At 42.9% G+C, this 18,775-nt stretch overlaps 1 protein-coding gene across 2 annotated transcripts in view; it reads left to right on the top strand.

Moving 5' to 3' along the window:
* The window catches only part of RAPGEF4 (Rap guanine nucleotide exchange factor 4), a 980,403-nt gene that overhangs the window by 716,316 nt on the left and 245,312 nt on the right, over positions 1-18,775 (top strand). For both annotated transcript variants that reach the window (XM_078681558.1, XM_078681557.1), the window contains 2 exons: positions 4,009-4,085; positions 17,996-18,142. In XM_078681558.1, the coding sequence (XP_078537684.1) occupies positions 4,009-4,085; positions 17,996-18,142 (224 nt within the window). The remainder of the gene's footprint in view (positions 1-4,008; positions 4,086-17,995; positions 18,143-18,775) is intronic.

Here is an 18,775-nt window from a genome sequence, read left to right as displayed (position 1 = left end):
TTCTTCCCTTGGTAGAAGACTAGACAAACACCATGTTATATTACCCCATGACAATCTAAGCCCAAAGAGCACCTCAAAAGGTATCAGTGTACATATTGCTTATTAGAAAATATATGTAAATCAGATCCATAACAGATCTTATGGACCATTAAGAAAGCCTGTTTTCAAAGTTCTCTTTCTACTTCCCAATATTGTGTCCACCTTCTCTGAAAAAAATTACTTCTGCTGTTGTCACCTTTTAGGGGACAACATTGAGTCTCGACCAACCTACACAAGACTACTATGTTATTCATTTCTGTTGAACATTGCCCTTTCTGCAGGGTCATTCCCAAACATTTTGCCTTCTCGCCTCCATTTTTGGTTAATTTGTTTTTGTTGGCTCTACAACTTTAAGTCCCTAGTAAAGGGCCCAGGGCCTGTGAATTAAATGCAATTGTGGGCCTGCAGCACTGATTGTCCCACCCAATTATGTAGCCCTTTAAACATATCTCATCCCTGCCATTGCAAAGCCTGTGTGTATAGTTTTACCCTGCCATGATGACCTGGCAAAATAAAGCTTTTGCCAGACCCAAACCTGTCTTTTTAATACCTATAAGCAACCCCTACGGTAGGCCCGGACAGCCCCAAGGGCACAGTGCCGTGTATTTAAAACAATGGACATTACGTTTTACAAGCCCCGGTAGTGAAAAATTCTTACATTCATTTTGCACTACTGTAAGGCCGATCTCTCCCATTTTTAAGTGTAATTTCTAAATGGGAAGAGATAACTGGCCCATGTTCAGTGTCTCTGGAATCCTAATTTAAAATCCTAACTTGTGGTGAAGTCGGATTGCAAATTTCAATTCTGAAAATGACGCTTTTAGAAAGCTGACATATTCTTGCCTTAGAAATTTGGTACCTGCAGCCTATCTCTGGTCATTTGACTGGGTGAAGTTGACTGTTGGGCTTCATGTATTCCTCCTAGACTTCCACACACAATGGAAGCCTAGCTGTGACTGAATGGACCATTATTGGCAGGATGGAAGGGAGGAGCTGCTACCAGCCTTGCTTACACCTGCATAAGCTCTGCCCTGTCTCCACACAAAGATCTAAATACCCCTTCTATGTAGTCTGGAGCCAGGGCAGGGAAGGCAGGGCATCTATGCACTTCAAAGACAAGCCTCTAAAAGCTTCTCCCCACTTCAAAGGCACAACTCTGTACAAAAGAAGGACCTCAGAAATCACCACTTCAATACACTTCTGGACCTGTGGATACTCTACCAGGAATAATGACTGCTGTGCTGTTGAAATGGCTGCCACTCTGCTGGACTGCTGCTCTGAAGGAACTGCTGCCTTGCTGTGTTGACCTGCTGCCCTCTTCCTTGGTTGAGAAGGACTGGACCTGCATCTCTTGAACCCAGAATCCAGGGTGACTCTAAGAGCTAATTGACTGGCCTCCTGCTCGGAAGCCTCAGGGGTATAACTAGCATCCAACAACCTTGCATCTGCACCTGGACTTTTCCATCTGTAAGGCACCCCTGCCAAGTGATACCACTTTCTAAGAGTCCCTTAGAAATGGATCCTTAGAAATGGACCCTTAGAAATGGGATTAAGGTCCTTTGCCAGCCTCTGTGGATCCAGCAGTACCAACACATCTCCTCTGCTGCACGGCACAACCCCGAGATGAACTGACGCATCTCTGCTGCAGCGTGTATTGGACCAATCGCAAGGACTTATATCACCTGGTCAGCCCGCATCGCATCCGAAACCGCAACTGCGTAATGCATCCTCTGCACAGGCCCTCGCATCTTTCATCAACAGCAGCCTCAACGATGGACTCTGCATCGCAGCCTTGCAGCTCTTTGGAACAGATGCATTGCCCTGACTGCGTGCCATCTCCTCTACACTGGACTTCACAACTAAAGCCTGTCAACGGCAACAGGATCTCACACCGCAGCCTCATCGCATCTTGGAACCAATGCATCGCCTCGGCTGTGCAACGCATCTTAGACACAGATCCCCAAAGCGCTCCACACCCCAGATTTTAAGGTACTTTGTTCAGCAGGACTGACTTGGTGCCTGTAGCCAGCCCACGATCCATCGTGGTCACCCTAAACTAGTGACTTTGTCCTGGTCCGGCACGACCAGATATCAACAGTTGATGCTTTGTGCTTTTTGGAGCTATTTTCGCTAAGGAACTTAAAATTCAATATCTCCGGATCAACTAAAAGAATTTAAAAAATGTTTTGTCTTGTTTTATTTATTAAAGAAAGCTCTATTTGTTTAACTTGGTGTGGGATCCTTTTTGTGTGGTGCTGTCACTGTTTTACTGTTTGCAGTGCTCCACAAATACTTTTCACATTGCATCTACGTTAAGCCTGACTGCACTGTGCCAAGCTACCAGTGGGTGAGCACAGGATAATTCGGGATTTGTTGGTGCCTTTCCCTGACTAGCTCTGTGGTTGCTGATTGATCAAGGCTCACACCCCAGTCAAACAGTAATCCAATGTCTAACCATTTGGAATGTAGGCCTTGTATTCCAATGATGCTTTTCAGCAGTACAAGCTGGCCACATTAACAAGATACCTTTGATATATTCAAGCCGGAACTGACCAATTTGAAATAGCTGTTGCAGTTTTTCCAGAAGGACTGCATCCAAGTCAAAGCACATGTCCCATAATTCACTGTAACTAAGGTTGTAGAGATCTGATGGCACCGGGTAGCTGTGGGCACCTCTACGTTTGTACACCCTAAATATTTCGCCCATTGTTTGATGATCCAGAGACAGTGTTATACCTCAATTTCATCATGCAATTTGTCCTCGAGATAAGGCACCCATCACAATGCTGTCAATTAAGTAAGGAACCGCTAAATGATTGGGTTCTAGATCAGGAATAACCTTTAAAGATTTATTACAAGAATTCAAAAGGTACGGTACAGGGATCATCCATTCAATAAAGTATGACGTAAATGCTATGAAAGCATCAGAGTAGGGCTTTACAGAATAATGTTCAAATCAGAATAATTCTAAGTTCCACATGAGCAGCAAAATCAGTAGAGAAACAGACAGCATCCCAAGTAGCTTTGGATAGCTCAGGAAAGTACTCTGGCTCACCCTCAAAATCTGGAATTCAGACAAAACATTTCTGCACAGAAAATCATCAAATTCAGTAAAAGCATTATAGTGTGAACAAAAAAAATATTTTCTTAGCAAATCAGAGCTTAGTTTTATGCAACGTGATATTGCCTTAGCACCAAAGCACTACATGAATATTGACTCAGCCGACTCCATGCCAATGTCATCCAGAGACTGCAGGATAAAAAAAGTCACATAAACACCAGCAAACTACCGTGAATCAATGGGGAACAGCAAAGCCAGCCGAAGGTCCTTTGAATAGAAACATCATTGTGACCATCCTGGAAGGAAAGTTTTAATCAAGAACAGCAAGAAAAACAACAATGGAAACAACCAAACACTACTCTACTTGGCTGTGTGTGGTAGAAGTAATGAACAATGTACATTCAGGAGGAGTATCCTTTTTGATTAACATAGTACCTTGGCCTAAACTGAGGCGTAGTTAGCAAGAGTTAAGAAAAAACATTTCTATATGTCATAGGAAATTAGTTTCAAATGTAATTGCATAATGTCAGTGTGCACATGTAATTTCAAGAGTAACTCCGCGTTCTACATGTTGTTAATAGTATACAAAAAGATAAATTGCAGAAATATTCCAACATAGCCTCCCACATTACTGCAGGGAAAGGCATTTAAATTGCACTTTCTTTCTGTGGCCAGTTGGAGATGAAATTTGTTTTGTTGCTATTTCCATCATTTGGTCCTGTAGATCGTTTTTTATATACTAACTTATCGACTGCACACACCTTATATTTAATTGTGTGACTTAGCATTCAATAAGGCAGATGTGCGGAGACAGAATCGCTAGTTAAATCGGTTGCTATGTTTACATTTTCTTTACACAGAAACAAGGTAGTGCTGCACTGATTTCCTTTTCTGCTCTCTCTTTCCAGTGTTTAACCAAGGAGAGGAAGGGACCTCGTGGTATATTATCTTGAAAGGGTCGGTCAATGTGGTCATTTATGGAAAGGTAATGTATTTTCAAACTTTGCTTTTGGTTGTTTTTATTATTATATGATAGATTATTTATGTCTTTATGATGGTGATATCAGTTGTTAATAAACAGTGCTGGGCTTTGTAAAGTACATTGGGCCTGATTCACAAAGATGTCAGAAAATTACAGGTGGATCCCTCCATCTGCCTAAGTTTTATTTTTCCAACATTTCTGGAATTCACAAACGTTCACAGAAGTTCACTTGGAAAGCCAGGTACAGTTGTCCAGCAATATTATGTGGCATTCACTTCAGGATCCTTTTTCCACTGTGTGGAGTTCTCTGTAGCAGAGAACTCTGCACAGCGGGAACCCTCTTGCAAACACACATTTTTTGTTCTCCTTGGGGATAATATTTTTTCTGCATGTAGAAATCTCTTCCCCTACACCCACAGCGGATATGGGGGTGAACATTTCCCTTTCCCACCATGGGATGGAATTTATGTCCAGAATTGTCTGGTAAAAAATGCTACTATTTTCATAGGGGAATGAAAGGAGTTTGTGGGTGCCCACGAACGTACTTGTGTGTGGGCATTAACAAATGCCCAAAGCTATATATGGCTTGCAATGTCTATTTTCCCTCTCATTGGGTGGGGTTTACTGGTGCAGAGAACTCTGCACTCATGGAGAGGATCTCCTCACTCATACATCTGCCAGGAATCGCTTTGTGAATTCAGGGAAGGCACACGACTGCAAATTTGCCAGTCGTAGGCTTTTGTTATTATAATTTATCTTACCCTTGTGAATATGGCTGAATACTTTCATTGTCTTTCTAGCCTCACATAAAGAAACTGTTTCATTTTCAGTGCATAATTGAACGGTAATACAGGACCAATTCCCTTTTAAGTCACTTGTCTGTTCCTGATGTCGTAAGAATACTGACCACAGGCAAGTCTTGATGGTTATTCAGAGGCTGATTGTAATGGACCTTCGAATAGCATGAGGACATGTCAGGACTTAGAAGAGCATCAAATCAGAACTTTCACCAAATTCAGACTTTGAAAATCACCACAAAGATGGCTGTATGATTTCCTACAGTATATCTCGCTTGCTTTTTTGGATAGAAGGCAGACCACTAGTCTTCCCTTCAGAAGGGATGGAGAAACTCATTTTTATCTTTTTATATATTGAATTTAGTTTGTAAACCAGGCTACAATTCAACACTAGAATGTACAAAAGGGGGATTGGGATTACACTTTTAATAAACAGATGTATTCAGTTATTTAAAACATAAAATGATCTCTGTGCACACACATAGATTCAAATCCAGTAATAATGGAAATCAATAAAAGTAAAAAATACATAAAAAGGTTGACAGTGGAACTGATGTTTGAGTCCTTGCCAACAATTCCTTCAGATTTCCATTGCCATTTCGTGTTGGAATTTACAAAATGGCCTGTCTCCTTGTTCCTAACAACTTCATGAGCAATGAATAAGGTACAACTCTTATCCATATTTGATTGTGTAGCCCAAGGAGAAGGACTTTTGAAATCACTGGAAGTGGCAGGTGACTTCTGTAAAACAATATATTCTTTAACCCAACTTGTGATGGAGAAAATGAGTCTTTTCCAGGGTCCATGCATGGCTTATGGACTCAGCTACAACAAAGTCTCATGAATTAAAGACATTTGTCAGACCATCTGCTCCAAGGACTGAGATGGAACCTTCAGTGTTCTTCCCCAGCTCACTTACCAACATTGTGGTTATCTTAAAGGCTCTGCCCTGAAAAGGCTTTCACTTCTACCTAAGCGGTAGAAGTGCCCTGCCTATTGATAAAAGATATCTTGTGAAGGTCCACGGAAGCTTGCACTGGTCCGGGATATTCCAATAAGGACAGTCCAGGAAACAGTTCCTTCTTTGTGCAGAATTATAGTGGAAGTGCTTGCAAATCGCCTGTATCAATTTGAATTACTGCTAATCTCCTGTGAAAAGATAGTTTCTTATGACAGGATCACTTCCAGTAGACTCTGAACTGTTTCCCAAAATCATATATCTGTTATGTTATGTTATAGTGTTTTTGTATAGCGCCTATCACCGCCGGTCTCCAAGCGCTGACACAGAAAGGAACATAACCTGCTGTCTCCTAGATCACTCCACCGTCCGCCCCAGTTAGGACGAAGATGTTGACTTTTTAAACAAATGGATCTTCAAGTTCTTCCTGAAGGACAGTAGCTGCGAGTCTTCCTTCAGGCTGGCCGGTAGCTCGTTCCACAGTTGCGGGAGAAGTACAGAAAGAGCCCTACCCCCTTTAGATTTTAACTTAAATCTGGGTTGGGTCAGATTGGAGGCCTTACCCGACTGCAAAGTTCTGCCTGGAATGTACTTCCTCAGGCGCTGTTTAATGTATTCTGGGGCTTTTCCGAAAATTGCCTTGTGAGCCATGCAAAGACACTTAAACTGCACTCTGAACTAAACAGGCAGCCAGTGCAGCTTCCGGATAAGTGGAGTTGCATGCGAGTTCCTAGGTAGAGAATAGATCAGCCTGGCCGCATCGTTCTGCACCACCTGCAGTTTCCTCAACAACTTCTGCGACAGGCCAAGGTATAAAGCGTTTCTATAATCCAACCTCGAGATGACTGTTCCGGACACAATGGACTGCAGAGTGGGGGCTGATAGGATAGGTGCTAACTTTCGCAGTTGCCTCAGCACCCCCGTGCAGGACCCCACTACCGCCAAGACTTGAGGGACCATGGACAGGTCTGCATCAAACTTTAGCCCCAGGCTTTTGACCACCCTACCAGGAATAGGTTTTGTACCTAGTTCTGGGGGCCAGAACAGCTCGCACCAGGGATTGACTCGGTTTGTGATGACCAGCACCTCTGTTTTTTCAACGTTGACTTTCAGAAGATTATTGGTCATCCAAATTACAGTGAATCGGAACAAATTCCTTACCGATTCCTGTGCTTCCCTTGTATCTTCCAACTGGACCAATAGCTGGGTATCGTCAGCATAGTTAAAAGTTTGACAATTCCTATACATTAACTCCTCCACCAGAGGTTGTAAGTAAATATTAAAGAGCAAGGGAGAGAGTGCGGACCCCTGGGGTACGCCCCAGGTCACATCACTTGCCTCAGATAACTGGTCTCTCAGCTGCACCCTCTGGGTTCGACCCGTCAGAAAAGATTCAAGCCACTTGAGCGCTTGTCCTGTTATTCCCAGCTTTGCGATACTGTCCAGCAAGATGGTATGGCTGACCGTATCGAATCAGGGCACAAGGTTGTTTATTGTCAGCCCTGATTCTCAGCTCATCAGTGACAGTGGCCATTACTAGTTCTGTGCTGTGTTGGGGCCGAAAGCCCGCCTGCCTGGCATGGAGTAAGCCATGTTCCTCCAGGTAGCTAGCCAGTGTGTTCAGGGCATGTTTTTCCAGGGTTTTGCCCAGAAATGGCAGTTGCGAGATAGGCCTATAGTTCTTTAGAGCCTTGGTGTCTGCTCATGCTTTCTTTAAGAGTGGAGAGACCCTAGCTTCCTTCAGCTGGACTGGGAGATAGCCCGCCTCTAATGAATCGTTCAATAGGCTCAACAGCTGAGTTTGAATACCAGGCAGGGTCATTTGAAAAATTCTCGGGGGACATGGATCCGTACTGGAACCTGACTTGACTTGGCTGACAAGCACAGCGAAGCTCTCCTCATCAATACATGGGAAACTGTTCAACGTCCCTATCGGCTCCTGACTAGATGGGCTAGATGACAACAGAGGTTCAGCTGGGATCTCCGTGATATCCCTAATAATGTCCTATACTTTCTGAAGAAAGAACCTCTGAAAGGTGTCACAGTCGGGTTGGTCACTAGCAGGAATCTCCCCATCCAGCTGCGTTAATTCCCTTAGGATCGCAAAGGTCTCCCTTTGTTTGTTTGAGGCCCCTCTAATTCTATTCTCATAGAAGGCTGACTTCCTCACCTGGATATCCGCCTTGTATGTTGACAGAAGCATTTTATAGGTTTCTGACTCTGCTGGGCTGTAGTTGAGTATCCACCTTCTTTCAGCCTTACGGAGGGCTTGTTTCTTTTCCCTGAGTGTGGCATCAAACCACAGTGCTCCCTTTCCTTTTGCTCTGGTCTTCTCCAGCCGCTCAGGGGCCAATTTGTCCAGAGCAACACGGATCCAGGCCATAAGGGCAGTAGTATCGGAGTCTAGGTTCGTCTCCCTCATCTTAGGAGGTGGAGTGGAAAGCAGCGTGGAAAGTAAAGAGTCTGCCTCTATCTTCTTCCAAGACCGGACCTTTATCCACAATTGACTAGACACTGCAGGTGAGGGGTCTCCTGGAACCCAGCACTTGATCAGGAAATGGTCTGACCATATACAGGGACTAACCTCAATTATTTCTGTCTGGGATATGGAGGACCAGATTAAGTCTAGGGTATGGCCCTTCACATGCGTAGGTCCCACTACTAGTTGCTGTAGGTTAAGCGAGGAAAGATTATTTTCGAACTCTAACCCTATGAGGTCTCTAGGTACCTTATCCCAGTGGTAGTTGAAGTCCCCTACCACCATAAGGGATTTATATCTGGAGCTCAAATCCGTCAAGAGCTCCAGGAAGGCGTCATTAAAATCTGGAGAGCTCTGTACATTTGTACATTTGAATTGGCAATTGATGTATTGCCTTCGTTTTTTGTTGTCAACATTTAGGAATTTGAATTTCTATTGGGTCAAAGGGAAGCCTCTACAGTAAGAGGTGTCACTTGCTTTTTTGTAGGGTTAAACGTTTCAAAGATAGAGAGGGTGGTAGGGGGTAGGAGTAGCCATCTTACACAGAGAGACCCTACAATGGAAGGTTTTCACCTTACCAGGGCTTAGAGGAGCAGAACAAATGGGCTTTTGCCGTGCTATTAATAATTATTTCTCCTTTTATGGGGCTTTGATACATCGCCCCCCCAGGTAATAGTAAGGCATTTCTGGACCCGCTAGGAGATGCCCTCAGCAAATCCATGCTCAGATATTCAAATTTCACTCTATTAGGCGATGTTAATTTGCACTTAGAATGCAATGATAGTCCAGGGGCTACATCTTTCTTGGAAATGGTCAATTTGTTGGGCATGAAACAAATGGTTTGGTGACCAACACATAGAGCAGGACACACCCTGGATGCGGTTTGTACTAACTTTAGCTCACTCCAGACAGGAAATCCCATTTCTCAGATCTCGTCCCATCACTTTTTTATCCCAATCCCTAACAACGATGGCGTGGCGAGGAAGAATGATTTAGGGTCCCCAAGGAGGGAATGGCACCGTCTAGCCACTATTTCTTCTTTGCCCAAAATCGCCTAAGAGAAGGTTCCAATACTCACTGGAGAACCTGGAGAGGATTCTGACTGTGTGTACGGCCAGACTGAGTAAATTAAAAATTCATAAGGACCCTTGGTTTTCAAAAGAATTGGAGGGACTTAATCTACAGTCTAAACAGCTGGAACGCAGATGGAGAAAGGGATATGATGTTTTTAACCTACAGATCTTTAAATCTTTTAAGAAATGATATCATTCAGCCATTAAATTAGCAAAAAAAGAATATTTTATAATAAAATAACCATGGCAAAATATAATCAAAAAGAAATGTTTACAATCGTAAAAATCTTTTATTGATGCTAAAGGTTTACATGTGGAAATCCCCCCTTCTCAGAAATTATGTAATGAAATTGCGACATACTTCGAAGACAAGATCAAGGCCATTCAAAAGAACTTCGAGATCCATAATTCCTCGGAGCTCATTGAGTGTCAGGCGTCAGATAATAGAGATGATAGGTCTGGCCTCCATGCCTTTCAAATGGCCACGCTCTCCCAGACTAAGGAGGCGATACTGGCCTGCAAATTGGGCTTCCCGTTGGACACATGTCCCCCAATCTTTCTACATCACATCATCGATATTGTGAATCCGGTGATCAATAAAATTTTGTGAACTCATCACTTTCTACCGGTATCGTACCGGACGAATGGAAATTCGCTACAGTAAAGCCATTGAAGAAAAAATCGAACAACGATCCCTCTAATCTCTCTAATCACAGGCCGATATCCCTGTTACCAATCTTAGGTAAGATTACAGAGAGAATAGTATATAAAGAACTCTCTAGTTACTCAGAGTCAACACAGATTTTCCATTCTCGTCAATCCGGTTTTGACCAAAACACTTGACTGAGTCTGCGTTACTCAAGATATCAGACACCATTAAATTTATAATGGACAACGTCAAGAAGCCAGTCTTGATCCTTTTAGACTTGTCTGCCGCTTTTGATTCCATTTCACATAACATCTTGTTAGCCAGATTGAGATCTTGTGGTGTATCTGATTCCGCATTCCGCATTTTTCCTGTCAAAAACAGAAGCAGGTGATCTCGCTGGGATCTTTTCTTTCACCAGCACGGACCGTTTCCAATGGCGTGCCACCGGAGGCTTCACTCAGTCCACATCAATTTAATATATATATATATATGGCCCCTCTTATCTCTCTGATTTCGACCTATGGGATCGAAATCACATCATACGCAGGCGATGCTCAGTTGATTCTGTCCCTGGATAAGAATTCTACCGATGCTGAAGAAAATGTTATATCTTGTTTTGCAGCAGTTGTAAAATGGATGAAAGATAATCATCTTTGTTGCAACACTGATAAAACAGAGATTTTACCAATCGGTAAAAACAATTTCTTTCAACCAAAGGACTGGTGGCCAGACAACACTAGAGCCCCCCCATCGACGGTGGAAGTAGCAAAAAGTCAGGGCGTTTGGTTTGATGCTTCCCTTTCGTTTAAGCCCCATGTCCTGAAAACAACCGGGACTTGCTTTGGTCTTATAAGAACTTTGAGAAAGTTCTTCAATTTGATTCCGCTGGCCGCCAAGAAAACAGTGGCGGTGGCTTTTATATTATCGCGGCTGGACTACTGTAATAGCCTCCTCGCAGGAATTAATAAAACCATCTTGAGGAGACTACAGGTAGTCCAGCACACTGCAGCCAGACTGGTCCTAGGGCACCCACATAGGGCGTCGGCCTCGGCTGCCCTGAAGACTCTCCACTGGCTTCCAGTTCATAAAACAATTTTGTTCAAACTTCTACTGACGACTTTCAGAGCACATCGTCATTTGGGCCCGATATATCTTTCAGCAAGATTTAAGCCATATACTACAGCAAGAACACTAAGATCTAGTGCTGCAAGCTTGCTCAAAGTGCTGGGCTTCAAATTAGTAACTAGAGGTGGGAAAGCAACCACGGTACTGGGAGCAAAGGCTTGGAACTGTATGCCAAAGGAACCTAGAGTAATTGAACATGAGGGTCAGTTCAGAAAGACATTAAAGACATGGATCTTTGGGACATCTGATGCCTGCTGCTTAGGCCTAATCTAGGTCTCATCATATACAACTGATCCTTGTCCACCATATATAAAACCTAGCTTCTATCCCCCCTAACCCCCCCTCCCCCGATGGGTAGAAGTGATGCATTTGCAATTGTTTACAAGTATGCAAACCCATGTATAATTCTGAGCTTCTGTTTGTGAAATTTATTTTATCTCCCACTCATTCCGAACATTTCCTACTCATCTGCAGACCCCTGGCACAAGATGCTTATAGGACTCCAAAGATAGATGATCTGCTTGCCCATATCTCAATTGATGCTATCTTCAATACTCAAAAGACTTCATGGTTAATGTCACATCCCACAAGTAGTCTATGAAACCACCCATTGGAACAGCCACACATTTACCTTGGTTTTTTGTCTCTAAAGAGTTGAGAATGCTAGTTAATGCTTCAGTTTTCAGAGCATGGTTAATTTCCCATGCAATACCATTTTTCTTTTGTTCAAATGTCAACTCACAATCTACCTTACAGTGTACTTTTAAGAAACCTTAGAAATCACTTGGCCTCCATATTCTATCCGGTTATTTATCCAGAACAGGTTGATCGTTTTCCATTATTTGCCTCCTCTCATCTCTCCCAGAAATAGTTAACATCTGTATTACTGATAGGCTGAAGGCCAGACTTGTCAGAAAAAAACAAATATGCTAGAGAAAATATTTATTAACCGCATGCGTGCGGGCGGAATTCCGCTCGCACGCTGAGATTTTTTAAAGCGCATGTTACGTGACGAGCTGGGCTCGTCATGAGCGTGCGAGGAGGCTACCTCATGACGACGAGCCCAGCTCGTCATGAGCGTGGAAGGGGTTAATGTGTCCTTCCTGAACATTTCTAACCTTTAAAAGATTGAAATTACTATAGTGCTGAAACTATAATCATTGGATGAGAGGAATTATTTCTGATATCTTAATGTCCACGTATACTGTTTGCAATATTTTAAAGTTACACTATCATAGAATTGCAAATTCAATTTCGCTATAAAATGTTTTGCTCTGATCAATGAATGGGGGATCATTGTGGTACATCAGACCAAGACTAGCTCCTCTTCAAAGCTCTGTGACTCACTTCACAAATATTCTGTAGCGAAAATTGGGGAGAATTTTAGAAGAACTTAATCTCGAATTATTTCAGAACTCCCCCCAAAAAATCTTGATGTTAAACCAACCTTAATGTCAATTATCTCTAACACTCCTTTGTCCTGTGTGCTTACCTTGAGACGGGGTGCAATTTTGTAAAATAATATGCCTCAGCATATTCTTATGATCTCAGCTCGACATTGGCACTGCAGCTCAATTTAACATTCTTATTGTTCCACCATCACATCTGAGCCATTAAGATAAATCATTTGATCTTCCATATGAACAGTGATGAGCTATCCTTAATGAAAGTTCTCATCACCCAAGTCTTAAAAAAAAACTATCTGATTCAGATAAAATGAGAAATTATCAGTCAATTTCAAATTTGCCACATCTGGCTAGATTCTTATAAAAAAGAATCTGTGATACTTCCCCAGACTGATGATGCTGGTGTCAGGCACTGATCATAATAGATCTGTCTGCAATCTTCAAAACCATAGACCACTGCACTGTTCTAAATGAGCTACATCAGAAAAACATCGCATCCTTAGGCTAGATGGAACCATTCTTATGTGGTCACAAACATGCTGGGTCTTGCCCCCTGGAGCACTCTTCTTACTCAAATGGACCTGTGTTGGACTTAAGGGTTAGCATTATTACTGCTCTGTTCAACCTCTAGTTACTACCAATAGCGAAATAAATTATTTTAGAACTAATTGTACAGCTGTGCAACTGTGCCAACTATACCAAGGATCCTATTTAGAGTTTGGCGGACAGGGTACTCTGTCATAAGTCTGACAACATACCCTTGTCCACCAAACCCTCCTGAAGAGGAGACATGTGGTTCAGCGGCCAGCTCAGTATCATGTGACTCTGGGCAATAGCTCACTTAATCTCCCCCGCGCCTTGACACCCTTAGGGGTGATAAGTTTGCGCTTTACAAATGTGAAATTCATGAACTAATTAACCCTCTGTCTGCCTGCACAGGTATGAGTTGGGCGTCAGTTTTTTGATGGCAGTGCACCTGCTGGCTCCACTGTTTGAAAACATACCCCATGGAGTAGGAGCTACTGGAGTAAGAGCTTCAGACTGCTGGCCCTTTTTAGAGCAGACAGTCTGATGCCCTTTTTTGTGTCTGTCATACACAGAAAAATAAATAATGACGTCCGTGTCTTGGAGCAAAACTCTAAGGGTGTGGGCCATTTGTGTTTTTTGCATAAAGAAACTCCTGTTTTGGGAGTTTGTTTGTGAGAAACAAAGAAGGTTGGTGCTTGGGAACCTCAAACACGCCGGCCATGGACACAACCTTCAGTGCCTTCACAGGACCCTCAGTGGCTCCTGTGCTCATATAGAGGTCACTGGTGGGCCAGCAGTGACCTCTAAATATATCCGCCTTCTATCCATCAAGTTGTCCCACGTAACATTCTCCGCTACCCTGCAGACAGAGGTAAAACCACCATACTCAAAATCAGAACCCAAGTTTGCTAACTTCAACCCTGCCTGACCATGACTCCTCATTTTAGAATTTATCAAACCATCTTGTGACAATCCCTATGTGCACAACCAAAAATGAGTTGAGAATGATCGTGGGAAAGATCAAGATCATACTGTATGTACTGATCACTTGTGTTGTACCCATTCAACTTGACTACCAATCCAATGTAATGTTCTTTGTAAAATTCCTGAATAAGCATTTCAGCCCCAGGTTTCAGCTATAGTTTCATCCCTTTTCTGAACTGCTCTCACAAATGTCCAGCTGTTTTACTCTTTCTACAGACTGTTCCAGCACAGTCTGTCTAGGTTTATCCCACATCTGATTCATTATGTCCAGGTTTCTCACTATAACGTGTCCCTTTTGGTCCTTTAGCATGGAAGAAGAAAACATCTATCTGGAGCAATAGTGACCTTACATTGGCTGTCGGTCTCCGATAGGACCTCCCTATGTCAATCCAGGCTAATGAAAAACCTTCCGCTTTTGAAAAAAAAGTTTAAAATACATCTGTTCTACCCTAAATTGAGCATCTTTGAGCTGGCATTTTGCTACAGCTTTTATATCGTACCCCAGGTCCCAAGAGCTGCCAACATATGACCATTTTCCAAGTCACATCATGACACCATATTATTGCAATGTTATTCCCAATGGGGCTGTGTCATTGTTTTTAGCTCAAATGATGTCCTTTTTGCTATCCTTTTTGCTATGTGCAGTTCACCTGGTTCTGTCCTGTAACATGAAATCATTTTAAAATGTGTGGGACAGTGCATTAAAATACCTGTAGGGTGAGCCAATGTAGATTTTTAACTGCGCAGCTGCAGTGTTACTCACATAATTCGTTATTTTTCACATTTGTCACATAATCGAACACCTTCTGCTTAAACTGTAGATTTCAAAAACTGTTTTGAGCTCAAAGTGGGAAAATGTTAGTAAAAATGCAGCAAAAGTAATACTACTAATCTCCTGGCACATTCCAGAGGTCAACACACCAGCTGTTGATTGTTGTATTTAGAGTTTAGTAAATTGATAATTTCACTCAGGTGGCGTTAATGTTTCTAAATTAATTAAACTCTGTATAGAATTTTTGATGTTGGAAGTAAAGATAACGTTTTGTTATACTTTTCTACAAATTCAGGTTTACTTTGCAGTGTTCTGAAAGCTGTAGATTCTGGGAGAGGACACACCCTAAACATTGGTGGGAAATGTGGGCATACGGATCTACCCACCCGTCCCCCACATTTCCCACCAATGTTTCCGGTCTGATGTCCTCGTGAGTCAGGTACAGAATATTCTTGTCCACAGTACATTTCTGCAGCACTTTGTCGTGTAAACGTTACTCCCAGAAGACCCACAGTCTGAACACATAATCAACCTCACTAGGCGCTGTAGAAGACTGAATAAATATATCAGAGGTAAGCATAAAACAAGAGGTGCTTTTCATATCACTAGAAGGTTACTACATGTTTTCTGCCGAGTGCAACATTGTATGGGTATTATTACACTCTAGTTTACTTTGAGCGAGAGAGGGTAATGTGTAACAGTGTTCCTGTACTTCACACCCACAAACAGCTTAAACCCAGAGAACAGTTTGTTTCCTTCTACCTTTGACCTAGTCTGCACATATTTTGTTTTCGGAGCTAATTACTTGATTTACGGATGAGGATGACATACATCATACTTTAGCTAAGAAGGTTCTTCTGTTGCCAGAAAGAACGCCCGTTCCATTGTATGTACTATACACAGGCCCGAGCTGGCCGTGTTAACCCACAGGGCTTTTTCTCACTTTACTGGAGCCGTTGAAGGCCTTTTTTTGAAGACCCAAGGAGGCCACGAGGCCATCAAAACGACTCTCTATCTTCCTAGGGGGGGGGGGGGGAGACGGGTAGGGACAGAGGTGATCTGGTGTAATGTAACCGGGTGTTCGTGTAAATAGCTCGAATGCTCTTGGGCCCCAAGTTTGTGCTGTATAACCCCCCCCCCCCCCCCCCCCCCCCCCCCCCCCAAAAAAAAGGGAAGGAGGTGGGTTTGAGCATTTATGCCAGGGTGCCCTTGGTTCCAAGCCACACCTAAATAATTGTTTCCAGCATCGTTCAGACGTTAGACTTTTTAGATTACGTAAACCTACGCCAGAAGCCCCTTTGGGACAAGATGAAAGCCCACATATATAGAAAACTATACGTCAAGCAAGAGAGCAGCTTGAAGTGGGTGATTTTAGCAGATTCTAGCTGTGCAATGCTGTGAACGCATTCATTCTGTCCTGGTATTGAATTCTGTCTCTGTGGGCCCTCCTACAGGAGCTGTACCGTTAAATAAATGATGGCATAGCTTGCCTTCCCTGCGGCTAGCACCAGGAACCACAAGCAAAAGCAAAGGGTGATTAGCAGCCCCCCGTGGCGGCTGGCGCAGTAGTACTAAGGAAGCATGCTTTGAAAGTGAGGAAATCCGGCATCTAACACGGGTCACATTTCTGATGGCTCCTTTCATGGCGTGCTGAGCAGAGCGTTTTACATGTTGTCTAATCTGAGGGGCACTGAAGTATTTACTTTCCAGTGTTGCTTTTTCTTGATGAACAACAGCCGCTGTACTAGTCAAGTGTTGCCTCCTGCAAGTGGCAGTGGGTGCTAAAGTGCCCCAACTCGAAGGTGCGTAGATTCAGGGGCGGTGTTTGGGGTGAGACTTCCCCCATATAGATGCATTCTTGGCTTGGTAGTTGGGTCAAGGGGGCCTGGGTCGGGTCTGCTGTGGCTGCGTCACCTTTTGTTGGTGTGTGCCAAGAATAAAAGACAAAACCGACCTTTGCAGTAACACAGGAGAAAAAGACAGAGATATACATCTGGTGCCTGCATTTTTAAATGTAAAACCAGATAACCTGGAATCAGTATGGACTTCATTGCTTGTCTAAATTGTGTGATCCTGTGCAATAATTGTATTTCAGAGCCTTCTTTTACTTTAGTATCACATATCAGGGTACTTTTAAATCCTTGAATTCAGGACGTGCGCTGTTGAAGCACCTCTTATGATTGCTTTAATAGGCTATAACCTTGCTTCATCTACAGTAAAAACGTAGGCCACGTTTACGGTTTACACAACTACTTTAGTGTACACCAAGGGCCTGGAGGCTATTCACGAAGTGCATTTTGTTCTACTACAATAGCAGTGCAAACATACTGCAAGATGGTATTTTCAAGCTGCACTACTGTTATTTTGCAGTAATACTTTAGAAGTGCAGTTTGTGACTTTCATTTTGTTCTATGTGTGTAGTACTAGTGTAGTAGTATTGTAGTACTACAAAAATACTACAAAATACTGTTTGTGAATTATCCAAAGGCTCTTTAATTTGCTGTGTATATTTAAGTTACAATTTTTGAGTAAATTCACACTTGGATTTTGGGAATAGCCAAAAAATAGTAAACGCACAAAAAAATGATAATTACTCTAAAGTGTAGGTTGCCTTTGTGGATCAGGCTAATATATTGACTGGTTTACCAAATCAATTGTAAATATGTGCCCACAGAAGTACTTCTTGAATGGTTGCAAATGTACTACTTCTTGCAATTCACAAATATTGGCAGCAGTAGATTTGGAAAGCATGCATGCATACTACTGGCAATCAAACACCCAAAACATGATGGGATGAATACTTGCAAATAGTCCAACCAGTGGTAATCACTCCGGGTAGCATTCAAACTCATCACTTTTGCCCACTGTGCCACCTGAGACAGAGGCCCACTTATTCCAAATCAGTACTGACCTTGATCCTCATGGAAAAGGTCCATACCGAATCTTCGTCATCTCACCCCTCCAACCTGCATCCCACTGCTTTTTCAGTTGGGATCTTTGAGATTCATCCCCTGAATCTCAGTTGCCGACTATATTCCTGCCAACGCATTTATTTGTGTTCCCGTTAGAACAGCAGCACCCTTGTGGGCTCTCCTTGTAGTGCATGCTTATATAATGATTTTTATTTATTTTCTGTTCCCAGGGTGTAGTGTGCACGCTACACGAGGGCGATGATTTTGGCAAGTTGGCTCTCGTTAACGACGCACCGCGTGCAGCATCCATTGTCCTGCGGGAGGACAACTGCCACTTCCTGAGGGTTGACAAGGAGGACTTCAACAGGATTCTCAGGGTGAGTAACGCACAAGTTCACATCCAAGGCAGCAGGCCAAATCCCAGGGGATGTATGACATTACAACGCATGCTTTTACCACGCATGCTTTTACATCGCGAGTTTTACAACGTATACCATTACAACGCATAGTGCTTTGGGGCGCTGGATAGTGAATAGTTTAATTTACTATTCCAACTCCAGTCCCCGTGGATAGTAGGGAAGGTGTTGGATAGTACATTAAACCTATTCCCTATCCTAGAGCGCCCCCCAGCGCAATGCGTTGTAATGGTTTGTGTTGTAAAAGTTGCGTCGTAAAAGCACTGCGTGGTAAAAGTTGCGTTGTAAAGGATGTTTCCCATCCCAGGTGTAGAGACCTTAGGAAAAAGACTAGTACTGTGTCCTGATTCCCATCAGCCGTTGGAGGCATATTTACTGTATGGTCCTGATTTTATCTTTTTAAGCATAACCATTGCATGCTAAGGGAAATTGATTATAGCGTACTTAGGACATCCCATATCATTGCCACTCAGCAATGGGTTTGTCAGTATGTTTCACAATGATAAACTCTGCTGTAAAATATGCACCAGTGCAGATAGATTTACACTGGCGCGAAATGCTGAAGCAAAAGGCGAGGTACTGTGAAACTAGCAT

Source organism: Lissotriton helveticus, chromosome 3_1, assembly GCF_964261635.1.
Source record: "Lissotriton helveticus chromosome 3_1, aLisHel1.1, whole genome shotgun sequence".
Classification (NCBI taxonomy): domain Eukaryota; kingdom Metazoa; phylum Chordata; class Amphibia; order Caudata; family Salamandridae; genus Lissotriton; species Lissotriton helveticus.
Note: the sequence above shows the minus strand (reverse complement) of the source record. Positions and strands in the feature narration are given on the sequence as shown.